The sequence below is a fragment of the Colius striatus genome, chromosome 2 (assembly GCF_028858725.1).
Source record: "Colius striatus isolate bColStr4 chromosome 2, bColStr4.1.hap1, whole genome shotgun sequence".
NCBI classification, from domain to species: domain Eukaryota; kingdom Metazoa; phylum Chordata; class Aves; order Coliiformes; family Coliidae; genus Colius; species Colius striatus.
Genome location: NC_084760.1, coordinates 121,123,201 through 121,143,216, shown reverse-complemented (window position 1 = coordinate 121,143,216; position 20,016 = coordinate 121,123,201). Strand labels below are relative to the sequence as shown.

The window sequence follows — 20,016 nt, the reverse complement described above, 5'->3', positions numbered from 1 at the left end:
ATCGCGCCGCGCCGAGCAGTGCCGCGCCGAGCCGTGCCGCGCCGAGCCGGGTTGCTGCCGCATGTCGGGCCGGCGGGCGCGGGGCCCGCTGCAGCGGGTGCAGCGCCGGAGCCGGGAGCTGCAGGCGCAGGTACCGGGGCTGCACGGCTCGGCTCGGCTCGGCTCGGCACGGCCGGGGGCTCACGGCGTGTGTCCCGTGTTGCAGGTGGAGGAGCTGCGGGAGGAGAGCGCGGCCGCGGGCCGCGGGCAGCGGAGGGCGCTTTGGCAGAGGTGAGCACGGTGTCCCGGCTGTCCTGAGCGGGGCCCCTCCGCTCCCGGCCGCTTTGCACCGGAGGAAGGAGCACGCAGGTCCCCGCGCACCTGTCCGTTTTCCTCCGATTGCCCAGCTCTCTTCGCTGCCCCAGCTCACTCCTCGTGTCTCTGACCGTGCTTTCGATGCAGGTGCGTGCAGCTCCAGAGACTGCTGGATGAGAATGCAAACGCTCTGCGTGGTTTGAGCAAAGTAAGTGCAGAGACACGTTTGTGAATGGTTTTCTCTATGTCACAGAGGGCATTTAGGGAACAGCAGCCTTTGTCTGTGGCTGCCTCAGGACAAGAGCAATGCCTTGCCTCGACTGGGACCTTTGAGATGTGTTTCTGTTAAGGGTATATAATCTGTAATGCCTCATTGTGTGCAAGCTCTGTGCTTCAAATATTGCTCAGCCCGGGTCATTGTGAAATGCTCATCACCCCCAGGCACAGTGTGGGAAGCTGGGAGTGCAGATTGCAAATCTGACACCAAACTTCATCGTGGCAGAGTAACAGGGCAAGGAAGGTGTCACTAAAGGAGTGACAGCAGCCCAGGAAGGTGAAAGCTCAGAGAACTAACTTTATAGGGGAGCTTTAACTTCTGTTGAGGTTCTCTGAGCCGTTTGCCGTGCTGTTGTTTCTCAGGCTGATGAGCCTGCGCCTGTGGGGAATTACAACCAGAGGAAAGAAGAAGAGGAAAAGCTATTGCTAAAGCTTTCCCAGCAGCTGCAGAGACTTACTCTTGTCTTGGACCAGGATAACGTGACTAGGAGTTATACAGGGTAAGCAAGCTTCAACCAAGCAACTGCAGTCTGCACTTAGAGTGGTACCCATAGGGTTGGAAGGGGCCGTGCCAAACTGTTGGCTCATCCCCTTCGTTATCTAAAAAAGAAGTGCTGGTGAGCCAGCCCTTATGGGGCTTGTTTCTTGGTGCAGTCCTGAGTGATGCCTTTGGGATTCTGGGAGTGTTTTCAGATCAAGAGAGAGAGAGTAAAAGGCAGGAATGAAAGTTGTGTGTCTGGGCAGTGCCTGTGCTGTGAGGCTGTACAGCAGCTCCAAGGAGTTTGGTTAAAGTAGTGTTTTTAAAGCTTGATTTGTTTTGGGTAGGGATGAGAAACGTCACAAAGATCCTCAGACAGAAGATGAAGATGAGAGTGAAGTTGAAGAAAGCAGTGAGGAGGAAGACAGTGAAGAAGCAGATGAGGAGGATAAATTGTTGGATGATCCAACCGTGAAAGAATGTGTTGCAGTTGGAAACTTCAGTGCCCAGCAGGAGGGGGATCTCACCTTTACGGTAAATCCGCCTCTCTCAGATAGTCTGTTGGCTGCAGATCGTTCTGTGTTAAGCACTAACTACAATTCAGTCCTCTGCTTGTGGGATTCAGAGAGAAATGGCTTTTCCTGGTGTGCATGTGGCTTAGTGGAGTGCAGTGTCCTCCTGCAGCGGCGGGGTCTGTCGTGCTGGTCTCTCAGCTCTGCTGTGGGAACACTTAATGTTTCTGTAGGGTTTTGGGGGGGTGGTTTTAATCATTTCCATGGCAATTTTGAAATATCTGGTTGTCTTTTGTCTCTCCTCCTAATGGCAAAGAAAGGTGAAGTCCTGCTTATACATGACAAGAAGGCAGATGGCTGGTGGGTGGCCGAAAACTCGAAGGGGGAGAGAGGCCTCGTTCCCAGGACCTATCTTGCGGTTAGTGTGCTGCAATCATCTCCTCTTCTGGTCTCACCTCTGCTGTTTTGTCTGTATTCATGGGAATATAGCTGCATCAACCTGACCACAGTGCTTATGTGGGGACACACAGCAGTGTTGGAACACCATGTGTGGGTACCTGTGGATGGAGATAGCTGGCAAAAGCAGTGGCTTTATGCCTGGAGAAGGTGTGACATGTAAGCCCAGAGAAGCTTCTCAGGTATGAAAGTCATCATCTTTGTCACAAAAGGTCAGCTCTGAAGTGTCCAAGCTGCTATAGACTAATGTGGGCTTTTCATCACTGATAGGAAATGTGAGTGCAGGTAAATGTTGGAATGTGTTGTAATTTGGTATAGAAGAGCCTATTGAAAACTGGGGCTTAAAGCTTTGTAGAGGTGCTGACAGATGTAAGCTTATGTACACACACACAGAGATGTACCCAGTGTGCAGTCAAGCACTTTGCCATTCTGCATCTCAATGACAGGCCCATCATGAAGGTGGTGAAAGCCAAGAGGAAAGTGAAGAGCACATAGAAGTGGTGGATGAAACAGCAGATGGAACTGAAATCAAAACAAGGTAGATGTGTAAGCAGGAAGTATGAAGTTACCCCTCCTTCAGTCTGGCAGTACCTTTCTTACAGTGAGAACCCCTCACTGTGTGAGGTTCTCTGTGTTTTTCTTTCCAGTACCGCACTCACTGGCTTTGCTTTACAGTTTGCAGACACACTTTTACTGGAGTGCTGCTGTTTGCTTTGGTTTGCCTTTTTTTCCCTCCCTCACTGAATGAAAGAGTGACTGGGTCGTGTCAAGTTATGCTCCAGCTCAAGAGAGCCTAGCAACTAGTGTTAGTGGCTGGGAAGGTGTCATCATTAGTGTCTCTGACAGGTGGGCTTGTTAGGCTGCTGCTATTTGAAAACAAACCAATGGTGACAGAAAACATACCTTCTCTTTCTCCCAGAACAGATTCTCACTGGAGTGCTGTAAGAAGAGCCATCGCAGAGGTAGGTGGTGTTAGCTGCTGTTAATTCTATTGCAGACAAGACTGGCCTTTCACCAAACACTCTTTCTCACATTACAGACCATTGGCTTTCATTTAACATCCCTGTTTTGGTTTTGAGAGCAGGAAACGCTACAGAAATGTTCTCTGATGCTTTAGAAACAGTCTGCAGCCCAGCCCCTGTGTCTGAATGAAGATGCAAATAGAACAGCTTTGGTTGTGTTGCCACAGTAGCAACTACAGTGTTATCTGTTCAACAGCAGAAACACTAACATCCTTTCTCTTTCTCCTTCTTGTTTTGTGACAGAGTGACACGGTAGAGGTGCTGGCAACCCTGGGAGCAGTTCCTGCAGGATTCCGCCTGTCCACGCTTTTCCAGCTCTCAGAGGAAGGTCAGGACTCCTCAGCACAGCTGGGTGCAGATTCTCAAGTGTCTGTGCTGGGTTTCATAGCCTGCTTTAGCCTATTGCACTAAAATCAGTATTGTTTACTAACTAACATCTGTACAGGCTATAACTGACCCACCAAAGAATGTATGAAAGGGTTTTTTTGCTTCTTCAATTCAGTTTTAGTTCCCTGTTGACTTTCTTTTCAATCCTCCTTTTGTTTCCTCTGAGACCTTCTGGAGTCTGCAGCAAATACCTTACACAGCTCAGGTTTTGTCAGGCTCTTCGATTCAAACAGTTTCAAACCAACAGTTCCTTTTGTTGATGAAATTATTGTGCTTCTGGAGTGAAATACTGCAGAGCACTTAAAAATGGCAACAGTGGCCTTGTCAGAGGGAGCCTGTGGAAGATACCCCCACGGCTTTGCACCAGTCAGAGATTCCCATTGTGGGTGGTGCTCCTTTTGTTGACAATAAGGATCATGAAAAATTGCTCTTGTAGGTGATCAATTTCGAGCAAGTCACTTTCTGCAGCCTGAGCTTACTCCATCACAGTTGGCTTTCAAAGACTTGGTGTGGAACCCTGAAAGAAACACTGTGAGTATTGCTGGTAAGAAAGGGATGATGCTTTTGGTTTGAGAGAAATGACAGGATGCCTAGTGTTCCACAGGGGTGGGTATAGAGGGCTGTGAAACTGATGACAGGCTCTGGTGTCAATTCAGGCTCCCCAGGCACTAACAGACAAAAAATGAGTACAGATTGTCATGTTGGTGGCTTTTCAGAGTCATGTTTCATCTGAAGTTTGTGGGTCCCTTCCCCTGTGTGGGGTGAAGCAGAGGTTCATGAGGGATGACCTTCTGCTGGGCACTTGGCTAATGCTTCTGGTTTTCATTTGCACCACTTGTAGAGTGTTTCTTCTCAAACTTTGATAGGGGCTTCTACCTGTCACACTGAAGTGTTTGTAGCAGTCTAAAGGCTTATGAAGAAATGTTGCTGCTACTGCTTGTAATACACAAGCTTTGTGGCCAGAAGAACCCAATCTAGTGGACAATACACGTGGTCACCTCAGTAAATAAACACAACATGATACCACAAGCAGGACCCTGCAGATTTATTCCCCCTCCTCCTGCTGTCTGAATTGCAGATCTATCCCAGGCCCACTCGAGTGTCCCTGGTTGGAACTGTGTGTAGCTGTAGGATGATTCCTGTCCCAGGAGCCAGTGTGCAGGTTCTCAGCAGACACGTTCGCCTCTGTCTGTTCGATGGCACTCGGGTAAGTCGTGTGGCTGTCAAGGAGAGCCTTGCTGAGGCATGGATCATTCAGGATCATTCATGCTCACTTTCCTCTGGTAGCCAGCTCCTCCAGTTGTGTCACTCAGAGAGACACACACAGAGTCTACCAGCCAAGCTGCTTCATTTACTCTCTGATGAGTCTGGCTCGATACTAATGGAGCTGAATGAGAACTGGATGGGTCCGGGTCATATTCAGGTTTCCCCTACCCTCTGACTGCTCCTCTGTGTTCCTTTGTGTCTCTGCCAGAGCAGCTTTTTGTAACAGAATCTGAGGCTGAGGATCTGGCAGTTTTCTTTCAGCTGCACTGGACTCTTCTGGGGGCAAAGGGACTATTGCTGGTGTGTGTGAAGCAAGGATGGTTGAAAGATGCTGTGTGGCTTCAGAGTGGTCCTTGAATTGAAAGCATCTGATAAAGCTGAAGAGAAAGCAGGGTTTTCTCTTCATGTGCAGCATTGGGTGACTCTGGGGTAACACTGCATTTTCTTAACACTGCATAGCTTTCCAGAAAAACCTGTCTCAGCTTTGTTCATCCCTGTTGTGCTTCAGGTGCTGAGTAACATTCACACAGTGAGAGCCACGTGGCAACCTAAAAATCCTCAGACATGGAGCTTTTCTCCAAAGGTAGGTGTCTCCTTCAGGGAGTGATGGAGCCAGGAATTATCTGTTTACAGCATCTGTTGCTTTTGTGTTGCAATAAAACATGCTGCAACCAACATGAAGATCAAGTTAGGATGGGACTGGCTGAGACCTTATGTGAATGTCTCGTGTGTTCAGTGGCCTTCACAAATCAGAGGGGGTTTTAACAGTTGTATTTCCCCCCCACACCCTTCTCTCTTCATTAGGTAACAGGCATTTTACCCAGCTTGCTTGATGGTGACTTCTTTGTCAGGTCCAACTCTGTGTCTTCAGACATTGGTCTGCTATTGGAACTTGGCATCACTTTCATTCGCAATGTAAGTGGAAAGCTGCAAATCATTCCCAGCACAGGCTCCGAAGGGGAACCAGCTGCCCCGTGGTTGGTGTTAAGCTGCAGTGTCCTGGCAGCAAACTGTGGGATCCAAAAGGAGATATAGCTGAACTTGTCCTAGTTTACTGGAAGGCTGTCTTCCTTTTGGCTTCTGGGAGGGAACTTCTCCTTGCAGTCAGTATTTAGAGAGTGAATGAGTTCCTGCCCAGTGCATTTGCCTTGCCAAAGACCTCACGTACTGTGATGGCAAAGGAGCAGTTCTCTCTTCACTCATCCATTTTTTGTCTGTGGTTTCTGTGTTTTCATTGTTTCAGGCTACTGTGCTGGATAATTTGGAAGCTAAAATTGTAACTGTTTAAATAGGATGGGCACTGATTTCTAGCTGTGATTGACACAGATGCACCCTGTCCATCTAGGATAGGCTTCTGAGTCCAAGCCACAGCGGATGGTAAAGCCCTCAAGGACTAATAGAAGGCAGAAGCACACAGGAGTGTAGGAAACACTAACATTTGGAGGATAGGCTGGCTTTTTGGAACAGGTCACTGTTCTGAAATAGACATCTTGTCTACAAGACTGACTCAAGTCTTGCTGCCTCTTCCTGAACACTTGGGTCACAGTCTTCTCAGGGGAAGCCTGGCAGTCAAGTAAGCCACGAGTGAAAGGTGGGAAGAGGGGTAAGCACAGTGGATAGCAGGCAGGGTATTGAAAGGTGGGCAGCACCTCTGAAAAGGTGTGCAGAGAAGTCACAAAGAGGAGTACTGCTGTGTTTTCTCTTTTCCTGATACCTGTGTGAGCTTAGAGGTGCCTGAGGCTGATGTCAGTGTGGTGGGGAGATAAGCAGAGTGTACACCTGTAGGGGACTGCACTGTGTAAGCCCTGGTGATGAACAGCATGTTGGGAAGCAATGGTTCACAGAGACCTACCGAGGCATAATGGCCCTCCTCATGCTAACTGGAGTGGTCATCATCACACAAAGTTGTCTGCTTCTGTTTATGGAGTAAATTGAAGTGAAAGCTCAAGTGTTTACAAGTTCCTACCTGTTACTGGTGCTTTTGGGGTCTGGAAATGGATGGGCTGGCACACAGGACTAGCTCCCTTTCCCAGGCACTGGGAATAAAGCCTTCCAGTGCACAGGGTCACTGCCTTGGCAGCTCTTGACTCTGGAATCAGATGGGTAAAGCCTCTGGGTAAATTCCTTCCCTCTTTCTGCCCTGCATTCTTTAGAGCATCAGTGCAGTATTGGGGGTGTTTGCCTTCTGTGTTTGTGCATTTCTTCTCTTTCAGGAGCTTTATTACTTAAGTTTCCCTTAAATGTGCATGTTCTCCTCTCTTAAATATGCTTATGGACTATCAACTTCATCACAACTGTGTGCACTCCTTGGAAAAGCATCTTCAAACACCTGTGAATGTGACATAGTCAGTGTCTGCTGACCACAGATGTGGGGCTTCTACCATTTCTGTGTGATTATTGTGGTTCAGTTACTCATTCTGGTTCAGCTGCTCACGGTATTTACCTTTCTCTTTGTTTCCAGTCCACAGGTGAAAGAGGAGAGCTAAGCTGTGGCTGGGCATTCCTGAAGCTTTTCACCTCTAATGGCATGCCTGTTCCTTCCAAGTAAGTTGATTCTGTTCTCCTTCTCTCTTTCAGCATTTCCATCTATTTGGGGCTAGGAGTGAAGCTGATCTTTCACTCTTAGCCACTGATAGGTATGAAATGTTGCCAGCTAGGATGTGCTTAAAAATATACCTCAGTGGAGTGTTATAACTCTGGAAATATCTTAGTTAATAGGGAGTTAAGCAGAGGCTCCTTCCTTGGAGGGCTTCAGGACCCACCTGGACGTGTTCCTTTGTGACCTGATCTAGGTGACCCTGCTTCTGCAGGGGGGTTGGACTGGATCATCTCTAAAGGTCCCTTCCAGCCCCTGCCATTCTATGATTCTGTGATTCATTCTAGATCAGCCTTGCAATGCTTAGTTTTTACCAAATATATCTATATAGGTTTGGTTACTTACTTAGGTGCAGCCACTTCATATAGAACACTGGTCATGACCTCAAGCAGAATGTCAGGTTTTCATTTGAGAGGGGTTTCTTTCCTTCTCAGAAAGCAGTTGTGCAGTTCTGACATGTCCTTACATCTTCCTAACTGTGCTGCTCTTCCACAGGCTGTATGAGCTGCTGTTAAACGGTGGTACTCCCTACGAGAGAGGTGTTGAGGTTGACCCATCAATATCAAGAAGAGGTTTGGTTTCTCCTAAATCTTATTTGCCAGTGACATGTGCTGCAAGCTACAGAAGGCCTTTACCTTTTGTGTGTGGATGCTTACTTCCATGTTACTCCATGCATATTATGAACCCACCATCCCACAGGGAGAGGGAATAGCTTATGTTAGACCAAATGCTGATGTGCTGATATATTTTCAGATGTTCACTTCCTTCTGCTTTTTAGACTACCTTTAAACTACCAGTCTTAGCAAAAGATCTCTTTCCCAACTTAAGTGTACATTCTTGTGATATAACTATTAATCCTCTTTCAAAATGACTGATGTTTGTATTGGCTGTTTGTTTCTTCAGCAGGCAGTGGTGTTCTTCATCAGCTTCTAACACTCAAGAAACAGCCTGTGCTTGTAGTGAAACTGAGGTCCTTAAGTGTGCAGTCCAAAGACATCCTGAAGTAAGTATTAGTAAGGATTTGTGTGTGCTACCATAAAACAGAAAAGGTGAAGTGTTCCTTTGCCCAGAACACTGGCTGTGGAAAAATCTGAGGGTTGTGTTACCAGCATATTGTACTTGCTCTCTGACATTTAGAGCTATTCTGTTGAAAACAACTAAAGTCTTTAAGTAATACTGAAAACCACAGCAGCAGGAGTCAGGCCATTACAGCTTTATCCACCTCCACTGATGGAGAAGCTGGTATGGGCTGAGTCACCTCCGTGAAGCTGTCACCACCCCTGAGTTTTGGTGAGCTGTGCTCCATAGGAGCAGCTTGGAATAAAGATCTGAGCTGCCTGTTGTTTGTCTTCCCAACAGTTTGCTACCAGAAACGTTAATTGGCAGCATGTGCTACATCCACCTCTTGATATTTTACCGACAACTACTTGGTGATGCCCTCCTGAGAGACAGGATAAGCATGCAGAGCACAGGTAGGAATGGCTGGCCCCAGGAACGACTCAGGAGTGGAGCGTGTGGTGGAGACAGATCAGGTTCCTAAAGACAATTACTCTCCCCAGAGTCTCCCCTTTGTAAGAGAAAGCAGGGGCCGGCAGGAGTGACTCACTGGCACAGAGGATGTGGTTTCCTGGCAGTGCTGGCACTGACTGGCTATGTCAGGAGGCTGGGAAGTCGTGCTCCCTGTGCAGAGGATCTCATGCTTCAGCATTCAGCCTGCAGGTGCTGTGGGGACAAATAGGAAGCTGTTGTCCCTGCTGGTAAGAGAAGAGCCTCTGGCTGTGAACAGCACCACTGGGACAGTTTGCATTTCAAACCAGTACCCTTTGAGCTCCCATCTAATGTGTTGCCCTGTTTCACATCAGCTCACATCACAGAAGGCAAAAACCACAAGAGTAGTTTTGTTTTCTGTGAAGTGTGAGCCGAGTGGAATTCTCATTCAAAACAAGCCTGTGTAGACAGGAACAGGGTTACTGCTACATACATACATAAAAGCACATGAAGGGGAAGGATTACCTGGGAGATACCACCTGTGCAATGGGAAATAGACACACAGCTTTACTCATTCATGTCTAGTGTGTGCATGCTGTCTGAGTTACAGAAGAGATTAGGTGGGTGTTTGGCAGAAAGGCTGAGCCTCCCTCTTGATTGTTTTTTATTGTTGTTTACCCTTTGGCTAATCCAACAGGGAGAGAGAGAAGTGGAACAGTTCTGCTTTTAGACTTCAGTTTCTTCCTCTGGTTTTGCACCTCTCTTATTCCTCCCACATCTTTCCATCAGCAGAGCTGTAGCAGGTTATAGTCCTCTCCATTTTAAAACCAACTTGAAACATGGACAAATGACATTTCTTAACTGTACTGCAAGAGAACTGATGTTGGTACTGCAAAGGGATTTCCCTGTGTTCTATCCAGACTGAGCTAGGTATCATCTGTTCCTATGGCAAATAAATCTGCCTGTGCCCTTCCCAACATCTTGAACTGAAAACCTTCAGCCACACTAAAGTTCATCTTTCAGTTTATTATCAAATTATCATCTAATTTCAATGCTCAAATGTAACTCCCTTCAGCAGTTTCTTGCAGAAAAACACACTTTAATGTACATTCTGAGTGTACCAATTTCAGCACCTGAAAGTCAGAGCCTTTCAAAAATGAATACTTTATTCAACAAACTTGTCACAGAGCAACTAAAACCAGGTTTTAAAGGCCAGTGGAGAACTGCCACACTTACCTGATTTGATCTTTGTATCGTAGGAGAACAGATGAGGCTGGTGACCTCTCCTGGAGTTAAATTGCATCCATTTGGATTCAGGCTTCATTTGAAGTGACTGAAAGGCTTGACCCTCAGCATTTCAGAAGTGGTTCTGGTAGCGATTCCCTACTTTCCTCTGGTGTAACAAAAGAAGAGTTGTCTTATTTCAAGAACCAGCTACCACTGCAGGAATGGGCAGCTTGAAATGCCTGTTGTGTCTCCCCAAACCAGTGGGTTCTGGCGTGCTTTGTGAGATCCTTTGTTGTTAGTAAACAGTCAGTGTTTACTAAACTCTCCATCCACTTCAATATGAAGAAACAACAATGTACATGAAATGTTTAAATTCACAAGAGGAAGAAAATACTTGGAAATTTCTCTGTGTGCCACTTGTAACCCTTTTATCTTACCCACAATCTCATTAAACTGATGACAGGATCCCCGTGCCACTGGGGCTTTGATTCCCACTGGTCACTGGAGGCAAGCTCTTGCCCATTGAGCTGAATCAGCAGACCCAGCTGCTCCCCAGCAGCTAAATGCAGGGGACCCACACAGTTTGATGCTGGGTCCCATTTGGTATATTTACTGTGCCACCTGCTACCTGGTCATCTGAGAATGGCACACAACAAACACAAGCAGGATGAAGGTAGAACGAAAGGGTGTTTATTCATAACATCCAAGTCAGGCAGCACCATTTCAGATGTTTATAACAAAGACAGGTGCAGAAAGGAAGAAAAACACCTCAAGCTACTCCTAGGTTAAATCAGAAAGGTCTCTGGCTTGCTGGCTTCTCCTAAGAAACCAGCAGTTGGTTTTTGTGTGTCTCATCTCTGAGGTTAACTGAGAATGCAGAGGAGCTCTTCTTCCTTCCTTGCTGCTCTGGGCAACTACTCCAGCTCATTTTCCCTTTGCAGTATTCTGAGGGGAGGGAATGATCTGATTACCTTTTGTGTTGACACCTCCAAGACCACCCTGTTTCTTCCTTAGCCTTGAATGCCTTTGTCTTCTGTTTCAGATTTAATCTGTAATCCTGTTTTAGCCACTTTCCCTCAACTCATGGATCAGCCAGACCTGATGGATGCCCTTCGGGTACGTTATCTACATGGTGCTCAGTTACATCTGGGCTGTCAGCATTTCCAGCCACCTGCCAACAGTATGAGCCTTTCTCATCCTGTGAAAGATACAGCAAAAGAGCCAAACAGCAGGAAAGTTTCCTCATTGTTTCACAGACCTGCAGTGCTTGTGTCTTTCGTGCCTTCAAAAGTGCAAGGGAACACCTGAGGACATTGAGGAGGGGTGCAAAGGCATGAATTGGCTCTTTTGGGCACTGCTGTAGCCCTGTGGCAACAGCAAGAGAGTGCTGGGGTGGATTGGCTGGCTGAATGTTTGTCTGGCTCCAAGGACAGGGCTGCTTTCACATCAGGTAGCAGCTGCCTTGGCTCCTGGCTGGCAGGCCAGTGCTCACTGTATTTCCCCTGCAGGTGTATTCCCTGGCAGGTGTCCCAGCAGCAGCCACTTTGTGGTTAGGCTGTATCTCTCCACGCTTGTGGAGTGGAAACAAATCAACCAACCTCACTTAGGAGTGATCTTTCCTGACAAGTGGGTCCCTTGATTTCATTTATACAGCTCTGATAGTTTCAACTCTCCATCCCATCTATAAAAGCTGGGGGAATGGCTCTTTGCTGAGATCAACTGAACTGGCACAGGGGAGGCTGGGGGAGTGCAAGGGAAGTGGAACTGCAACGGGAGCCTAAACTACTGTGGGATTGCCCTGAGAGACTTTGCAGCTAAAAATGGGATTGCTTTAGACCTCCACAATCTCAGCCTGATTTTCACTGTCATTTCATTTTAGAGCGCTTGGGCAGACAGAGAAAGAACACTGAAGAGATCTGAAAAGGTAACATAACAGGCTTTCCTTTGACATCTGTTCCATCTAATTCAAACTGGAAGCTGCCAGGGTTATTGCTAGGTAATGTTTCCTCTCACCATACCTTTAATTAGGAAATGTAGAGATGCTAAATACATTTCTTACCCACACTTATAACAGTAAACTAAGAGAAGAAGGATGTAACTTTGTGTCTTGGTGTGTGCATATGGTTGTTAGTGGGGAAGCTACCACAAGTTCATAGCCAAAGCGTGGCTTCCTTGGTAAAAGCTTTCCATTGGTACCAAAGCTTCACAAAATGAGCTTTCCTCCCCCAGCCTCTGAGCTCCAGTCTTCCCCAAAAAAGGACCCCAAATTCTGCAGCTCTCTCTGCTTCACACAGTTGTAATGTCCCTTTCTGGCATGTAGACAGCTGGAGAACTGAACTGGCCACGTCACCAGGCTGAGCCCTGCTGTGTTGTACCTCCTGTCCTCTGGACAAAGCAAGGGTAGGGAACTGAATGAGAAAGGCAGTGGCTCTGCATCCAAGACACCGTGCTTCTTGTGAGCAGCAGGGGGATACTTCATTGATGGTGCACGCTCCTGACAAGTTACACAAGGACACCTCTTGGCTTACGCAAACAGAAGTAAATGCTGTTGAGTCAGAATGGCTTTTTCAAGGCCATTCATCCCAAATGAAAGCTGATCTGCTCAAAGAATTAGTAACTCCTCGGCATCCCAGAACCATCCAGTTTTACCTGACTTGTCGTGTGCCACTCCCCTGGGAGGATTGCTGCCTGCTGTATTCTCACTCCTCCTTGCATGGTTCTCGATGCTTAGCTGCTGACTCTCCTGCCCAGACGTGAACTGCTCAGGGCCAGTCACAGCACTCAGGTTTCTGGAACGTTTCTGGAAGAGCCTCCCTGGGTCTCCTTCTTGGACAAAGAGGGGCTTCTCGTGTGTATGTGGAAAATGAGGCACACCAATTGTGTCTAGTTAAAGTGGTGGGTGTTTGACAATTGACCAGGCTGATTCTTGGTCTCTGGGCTTTGCAAACTGCTCTTTACAGGGGAGGGCATAATTCTCACCACACACAGAGGCCCTGTCCAAGTGTGAAATAACAGTGCTGGGGTGGCCTTGCCTCCTGCTAAGTGCCAGGTGCTGCCAGGAGAGTGGGATTGTTGCGACTCCCCACCTAGGGCAGCAGAGAAACAAAGTGGAGTTTGGGCTTGCAAGGCAGGGAGGATGTGGCACTTCCCAGTAGCCACAGCACCCAGTCTGGCCTGTCCCTGCAGAGGCTGTAGGGAACAGCTGACACAGGCTGCTGTCTGTCACACTGACATTTGGGGCAGGGGCTGCTGCATAGTGGGGCCCTTTGTCATCTGCAAAAGGAGGTGGGTTGGAGAGCAGGTGTTGATCTGTAGCTTAAATAGTGTAGCTGCTGCTGGTGAGCTTGAGGAGAACTGGTGTTTGTCGAGGAAGGTCACATCTCCCCGTGGGGCTCTGCTGGGAACTGGGGGTTAGTGGAAGGGTTGCTGGTGCGACATCCTTCTGCGGTGGGGTTTGGCAACACCACTTCTTTGCACTGAAATATTTGCAAATGCTCTTCTCTGCAGAGAGATCAAGAATTTCTGAAATCTCTGTTTGTCCTGGTGTACCACGACTCTGTGTTCCCTCTGCTCCACTCCACCCTCCTCCCTGAGTACAAGTGGGCTGAGGAGGAGTCCGAAGCCTCTCGCTGGAAGGTGATTGCTGACTTCTTGAAAAGGAGCCGGGAGAACGACGGTGCGCTTCAGTATCTGCTGTCTTCAGACAACACTCACACAGCCTTTGACATCTCACAGCTGGCTTATGATTTCTTGGGAGAACTGAGGAAAAACAATCCCGGCGTGTGACTCGATTACAGAGCAATTCAGAATTGGGGTAACAATAGGAGTAATTTCTTACCCAAGAGAAACTGTGTGCTACCTGACTTGTAATGGATGTTTAAACACATTTAACATCTTGAGACTCGAATCCTGTTATCAGTTTAACTGAAGGATCGTTTCTTTGACTTTGCAGTGTCAGAAGAGGCCGTGGCTGGCTGTTCCTACCTCCCGTAGCCACCTCCAGTGTTGTACTTTGCTGAAGCTGATCAGATGCTGAGACATTGTTTTTCTCCTCTCATGCACCTTCCAATTAATTTCCAGCTCTTGTTTTAATCAGGGTAAACAAAAGTCTCTTTGTCCCAGTACCCCAGTAGACTGGTAACTGGCAGGGAAGATAGCAATGATTTTTAAGAATGCTGCTCAGCAAGGTCAGCAAGGTTAGGGGAAGAAAAAAGTCATCTCTTGTCCAATCAGTGCAGAGCAGGTTGCTCTCTACTTACTGTTTTTCTCCTTCCCACTCAGGAAAAGGTTGGGTTACTCACAGGAATGTGCTTGACCCTCCTCATACAAATAAAAGCTGGTGAGAAGTTGGGGCATGCACTACAGCACCTCCCTCACCCAGGGGGAGCAGGATGCTGCTAGGGGCTCCTTTTCCCTGAGCAGTTGGTACCCACAGGCTGTATGTGCTGCCTGCTCCCAGGGGGAAGTTATTAATCCTGTCTTTTTGGTGTTGGAGTGTCTGGACACTTTCTGCCTGGTGACAAGAACACTGAACCCAAAAATGCCCTAAGGCATTTGCCCTTGCTTAGGAGGAGCTTGAACAGTAAGAAACATGGATTTGATCTTTGGTCTCGCTTGCACAAGAGCTTGGCACAGAAGCAAATTCCTGGGGCATCACTTGGCTCTCTTATCAGAGAGATACGGTATCTCTCTAGGATCCCATCTTCCTGCTGCAGAGTAGTGCCTGAGTTACAGAGGCCAGACTGATGTCACTCACAGGCAGAGGCCACCTTCAGCCTTTCACCCCACCAGTTACTGGGTTCTGATGGGAGGCAGAGTCCTTCCAAAGCACAGCTGGCGGGAGGCAGAAACCCAAGCTGCTGTCCTGCAGCCCTTGCTGGGCACTGGGGAGCACGTGGGCAAACCCTCCCTCTTCTCACAGAGCTGTCTATAAAGAACACTTGGCTGCAAGTTTTCAAAGGCTGGACGTGGCGGGGGGAAGAGTCTGACAGGAACACGGAGCAGAAAGCTGACAGGGGAGGGAGGAGGCGGTGGAAGGGAGAATATTGCGGGCCTGAGAGCGCGCCAAGGGCAAGGAGGGATGTCAGGAAACGTGTCTGTCCCGCTGGGGTGTAGCGTTTCCCCCTTCCCTCGGCGGGAGTGGCGCGGTGCCAGCGCGGGCCGGTCCCGCCGTGACGCGCCGGCGGGTGTGTCGCTGAAAAGCCGCCCGGGAGCGGCGCGGGGCACGCACAGGCGAGCGGAGCACGCACAGGCGAGCGCAGCCCCGGCGCAGCGGGCACGGCCGCCAGCCCCCATGGCCCTGGCCACCGCCCCCGCGCAAGGCTCCGCGCAGCCCGCCCTGCCCTCCGGACCCGCCGTCTTCAAAACCATCCCCTACGCCTTCATCCTACCGGAGATTGTGAGTATCCCGAGCTCCCCGCTGCTGCTGGCTCCGGCCAGGCACAACGGCAGGGAGCGGCCGCCAGAACGGCCCTGGAGACCGTGGGCAAAGAAAGTCTTGGCTTTTAGCTTGTGCACAAAGGTGATGGGCGGGTGTGGGGTTTTGGACACCCGGAGGACAAGCTAACACTGCAGCTCCATCGCTGAGGCAAGGAGAGGGTTGGGAGAGGCTGAAGAGCTGCTGGTGCCTCTCACTGCACACAAATTGCCTGGAAATCAAGGGAGTTTTATTCACTGTATTACGACTTTCCAGGGGCTTGAAAGCTATTGTGTATCTTGTAACGTTCCAGGAATCTTACAGTTGCTTCTGGGTCCAGAGGGCATCCGAGGGCACTGGCTGATAACCACGGGTGTACTTTGCCACAGCACAGGCAATCCCTGGGGCTGGGCTGTGCTGGGAGCTGCTGGTGGCCACAGAGCCGGCTCCCTGCTGCAGAGCCGGGGAGAAGGGGTTTGACCCACCCGAGCTGGAACAGCACTGGCTGGCCTGAGCTCCTCCAGATAACCCTGCAGGTGCTGTTTATGCACAGTAAATACTTCAGGTGGACGGGCTGGTGCGTGGAGTGAGGAGGAGACTTCCTCATGCTGTGATTTCAAGTCCAGCAGATTAGTTAGTGGGCAAGGCTGGGCTGACCTCACCTTCCCCAGATAAAAGCCCATTTTCTGGCTTCTGCAGCAAAGCCCTCAGGGCGAGACGTTTCCTTGTGTTAAAGGTGTCAGTGGACTTTTCGCTTCCCTAAGAAACATTTTGAAGCAGCTCCCAAACGCATTCAGGGAAGCTCATGGCAGCTTGTGGTGCTGCTGTCAGGCTGGGACACTCTGGGATACTGCCTGGAGATGGAGGGCTTTCAACAGCTGCTGGGGCTGGCCTGGGAGGGAGGTGAGGAGGGACTCAGGGAGTAGAAGGGGCTTTCTCCACTCCACACTCATCAGAGGTGCCTGTTTGTCATGGCAGTTGTGCGGGACCTGGGTGTGGATCCTCGTGGCTGCCACTTCCGTCTCCTTACCGCTGCTGCAGGGATGGGTGATGTACGTGTCCCTCAGCTCCTGCCTCATCTCCCTGTTCTTCCTCCTGAGCTACCTCTTTGGCTTTCACAAAAACAGCGAGAACTGGAGAGTGCTGGTAAGGAGGGGCTGGGTCACTGGCAGGTGTTGGCAGCAGCAGCCTGGGCACAAGACCACCGTGGCTGGTGATGTCTCAGCTGTTCAGCTGCTGCCCCTTCTATAGACAACTGGCCCTTTCCACCTGGAAGTGCTGGGGAGAGCTGTACTAGGCTATTGCCACTGTGTGGGAGGGTTCAGAGTGGCACAAACAAGGGTTTGGTCCCAGCCCATCTTGGGGGGTGTGTGTGTGTGCACCACTCACACGAGCAGAGGGTGGGCCCCATCCTCAGGGTGAATCACAGGAGGATGGGGTCCTGGGCAGGCTTTGATCCTCCCTGCTCCCTTGTTTTGCAGGACAGTCTGTACCACGGTGCCACAGCCATTCTGTACCTGAGTGCCGCAGTCCTGCAAGCCAACGCCACCATCCGCTCCGAGTCTGAGTACCAGACGCCGCTTTACTACCAGCTCAACAGCGCCGCATCGGTGAGTGGGCCCAGAAAAGCCCAGGCAGCCCACAGCTCCTGCAGGTCCCCCTGGGGGTGCAAGAACCAATATCCAAGCCACAGCAGAGCCAGGCCAAGCCCAGCGGTGCCACACGGGTCAGGGCTCCGGCTCCAGTCTCTGTGGTGTGGCGCAGCCAGTGTGGCTGCTCCTGGCGCAGCTCACGGACGGCCACGTGTGGCTCCGGGGAAACGAGGGGGCTTTGCCTCTTTGGGGCTGGAAAGAGCTCTAGGCTGGGAGCTTGCCCCAGGTGGAGAGCAATGAGAGGAACCGGCTGACCCCAGCTTTTGCTTGTTTTCTCTCCTGCAGTTCTTTGCCTTCCTCACAGCCTTCCTGTACATCCTGCACGCCTTCAACATCTACTACCAGTGAGGCTGGCTCGAGCTCTGCAGGATGAGGGCTCTCCCAGCACAAGGCCAGCGCTGGCTTTCTCACTTCCCTGAAGGAGGGGCTGTTGTACAGGGGTGTTCTGTTGTGTGCTTGGGGGGGATATCCTGTGCCTTGCCCATGGGCTCCACAGGGGGAGGGGCTGGGTGGAGGCGATGAGTCAGCCTCCTGCTCCGACCTTCTGCCAAATACAGACGGCCGAAGAGAGGAGAAAGAAGAAAAAATGCAGTTCCTTTCTTATTGTCCTGCCTGTGGTTCAGCTAGATCCCTCCCCCAACACATAAATCCCTAACAACACTACAATCTTGTGTTTCTGGACTCTCATTTGGTATATGCAGTACTTAGAGCATCTGCTAGCAGTGTATCCCCAAATAAATGACCCCTATGTGAGCTGTGTTCACTCAACAAGGGAGTTTTTTACTCCTTAAGATGTAAAAAAATCCTTTCAAAAATGAGAAAATGTTCAGACTTAGAAAGCCACAACAGTCCTTTTAAACAAGTGAATCACAGGCCTTCTAACAAACTTGTAGCTACAGCAGAAAACTGCAGCCAGAAGAGATTTGTCACTCCAATTATTTACAGTAGTGCTTCTCCAGCATCTGCTAGTTGCCTGTACAAAATCTGCAGCCACGGGGCTGAGTCGCTCGGCAGCACCATCACCTGGCACTGGAACAGGCATCTCTCGCTGCATCGTCAGTGCTGGAGTGACCGGCAGAGGGAGCTCCCTCCTCCCTCTGCCCCAGATACTCCTCCACGCCTGGGATGCCGTTGACCCGCAGTACATCCAAGTAGAGAAGGAAGTCCTGGAGACAAGTTGGCAATGGCAAGTCCCGGATAAACCGGTCGGATCGAAGGCGCTTGCTCGTTAAAATGGAACGGATCTTGAGGCGACAGAGATGAGATAGGCAAGGAATGAAGGCTGAAAAATGCAAAGAAACCCAAGACAAACACTGAACAGGGCACCATGGGATTGCAGTGCTTGCCTAATGGTTGCCTGGTTTAGCTGGATCCCATCTGAATTCCCCCTGCCAGTCTCTCTGGCAGAAAACAAGGCAGAGTTCTTGAGAGTGAAGGGTTGTTGCAGGCTAGAATTAGTGGTTCTGGCATTTCCTTATAGGAGCTAGAAGAGTTATCTTAAACTTCCAGAAACTGCGTGTCAAACATTCATTGCACTCTTAATTGGAAAGTTTGATCTAACCAGCTTAACCAGCTGCCTGTTGGGGGACAGAGAGGCTCATGCCAAATCACAACAAATGAAACATTAAGTCTAGAAGTAAATCCAGCAGCAAAATAAGTCGGGGGGACACTCTGAGGGGAAGGATTGAATGACAGCAGGACTCGGTTGGCGTACGCTGCCAGGTGCTCTGTCATGTTGCTAAATGACTTGTGCTAGGACAAGCACCATGTCAAAAGACACAGAAACACATCTGTGAATGTGCATTTGCTCAGATATAAACTTTTGATGTTATGGATCAACTTATCCTGACAGAAACTCTAGTGCCTCCAACCTCTCCCCGAGTGGCTTCATTGACGTTACTCACCAGGAATCTGTGACACGAAGGGCGGCGATGTGTGTGTGTGACTCCGTGTAGGGTGAGTACAGCAGGTGTGGAACCTCATGTCACGTTGAAAGGGGACAGAGTGGTTTGGCAGAACATAAACCCCCTTGCGTTCTAACTCTCCTCACCGAGGTGGAAGGTTAGGGGCGGCTGGGTTTATATTCTGAGTGATGCCCAATTTGCAATGACCAGTCCAGGCTTGCACATTTTACAAGCCTTCAGATGGAGGTTGTCCACACCCACTCTGGAACTGCCAGAGCAGCACCACCTAGAGTAGGTCACACAGGAACTCGTCCAGGATGGGTCTGGAATGTCTCCAGAGAAGGAGACTCCACAACCTATCTGGGCAGCTCCTTCTAGTGCTCCCTCATCCTCACAGTGAAGATTTTCCTTGTGTTTCTTTGGAACCCCTCTCTGCTTTCTCTCTTCAGCCTTACCTACTGTATGCTATTACAACACAAATATACTTACTGATAGCAAAGGGCACAAAGAAAGAACTTCATCTCAGTTTCCCCAAATAAATATCCTAATGAGCTTGAAACATTCCAGAGCAGCATTGTTCACATGTAAAAAACTGATTACAGACCCTTTGAAAGTAGAACTTGCTTTGAAAAGAGTCAGTAACAAAGACATCCCAGTGCAACTTTGTAGTAACATAATGCATTCAGTATGATGGTTGATATAGTTTGTGTTTCATTCCTATCAAATACCCATAGAACAGGACAGACACTTTATTGGAAATATATAATCAGTGGGCTATTGTCTAGAAAACATAGCCAAGTAATATTGATCACCTTCACTAAAATCCTCCAGGAGGCTGAACAAATCCTTTCAGGAAGGCACAGTGTCACCTTACATCCACTATCCATACTTCACAGCACATGCATTGATTTCAAGTGGACAAAGTAGCCTAAAGTGAGAATAGCTACTTGAAACATGCCAGCTAGGAACTGAACAATGGAATGAGTAAAATCCATTCCAATACATTTTGCTTGTTTCTTTGCTTTGGGCAGCTGCTATTTCT

General features: G+C 49.3%; 3 protein-coding genes across 11 annotated transcripts in view; 2 read left to right on the top strand and 1 right to left on the bottom strand.

Annotated features, from left to right (window-relative positions):
- The first annotated feature begins 25 nt into the window (after nt 1-25).
- NPHP1 (nephrocystin 1) lies at nt 26-14,991 on the top strand. Of its 3 annotated transcripts, none has more exons than XM_061989355.1 (20): nt 26-270; nt 442-502; nt 934-1,070; nt 1,396-1,582; nt 1,877-1,978; nt 2,463-2,554; nt 2,936-2,978; nt 3,282-3,366; nt 3,862-3,956; nt 4,504-4,632; nt 5,200-5,274; nt 5,496-5,606; nt 7,153-7,235; nt 7,783-7,859; nt 8,191-8,290; nt 8,647-8,759; nt 11,045-11,118; nt 11,882-11,926; nt 13,510-13,816; nt 13,955-14,991. In XM_061989355.1, exons 1-19 carry the CDS (start codon nt 62-64, stop codon nt 13,786-13,788), a joined length of 2,097 nt encoding a protein of 698 aa, XP_061845339.1. In that variant the 5' UTR covers nt 26-61; the 3' UTR covers nt 13,789-13,816; nt 13,955-14,991. The 3 variants fall into 3 exon arrangements, with proteins under 3 accessions (XP_061845339.1, XP_061845340.1, XP_061845338.1); XM_061989356.1 differs by lacking the exon at nt 13,955-14,991 and having other exon boundaries at nt 26-130; nt 206-270; nt 13,510-13,909; XM_061989354.1 differs by lacking the exon at nt 13,955-14,991 and having other exon boundaries at nt 13,510-13,909.
- Nucleotides 10,671-20,016, bottom strand: part of ASB3 (ankyrin repeat and SOCS box containing 3) — a 29,254-nt gene continuing 19,908 nt past the window's right edge. For 6 of the 7 annotated variants that reach the window (XM_061989358.1, XM_061989360.1, XM_061989359.1 and 3 more), the window contains one exon: nt 10,671-18,352. In XM_061989358.1, coding sequence (XP_061845342.1) covers nt 18,090-18,352 — 263 coding nt within the window. In that variant the 3' untranslated portion in view covers nt 10,671-18,089. Of the gene's footprint in view, nt 19,903-20,016 lie in introns of all 7 variants that reach the window. The other variant, XM_061989364.1, reaches the window with a different exon arrangement.
- Nucleotides 15,061-17,736, top strand: MALL (mal, T cell differentiation protein like). The gene is made up of 4 exons (XM_061989365.1): nt 15,061-15,400; nt 16,397-16,564; nt 16,900-17,028; nt 17,356-17,736. Exons 1-4 carry the CDS (start codon nt 15,083-15,085, stop codon nt 17,416-17,418), a joined length of 678 nt encoding a protein of 225 aa, XP_061845349.1. The 5' UTR covers nt 15,061-15,082; the 3' UTR covers nt 17,419-17,736.

Coding starts and splice junctions, on each gene's coding strand:
- NPHP1 (XM_061989355.1), top strand. CDS start 62: ATGTCGGGCCGGCGGGCGCGGGGCCCGCTGCAGCGGGTGCAGCGCCGG. Junction 1,583..1,876: donor AGGGGGATCTCACCTTTACG/GTAAATCCGCCT, acceptor CTAATGGCAAAG/AAAGGTGAAGTCCTGCTTAT. Junction 3,367..3,861: donor TTTCCAGCTCTCAGAGGAAG/GTCAGGACTCCT, acceptor TTGCTCTTGTAG/GTGATCAATTTCGAGCAAGT.
- MALL (XM_061989365.1), top strand. CDS start 15,083: ATGTCAGGAAACGTGTCTGTCCCGCTGGGGTGTAGCGTTTCCCCCTTC. Junction 16,565..16,899: donor GCGAGAACTGGAGAGTGCTG/GTAAGGAGGGGC, acceptor CTTGTTTTGCAG/GACAGTCTGTACCACGGTGC. Junction 17,029..17,355: donor AGCTCAACAGCGCCGCATCG/GTGAGTGGGCCC, acceptor TCTCTCCTGCAG/TTCTTTGCCTTCCTCACAGC.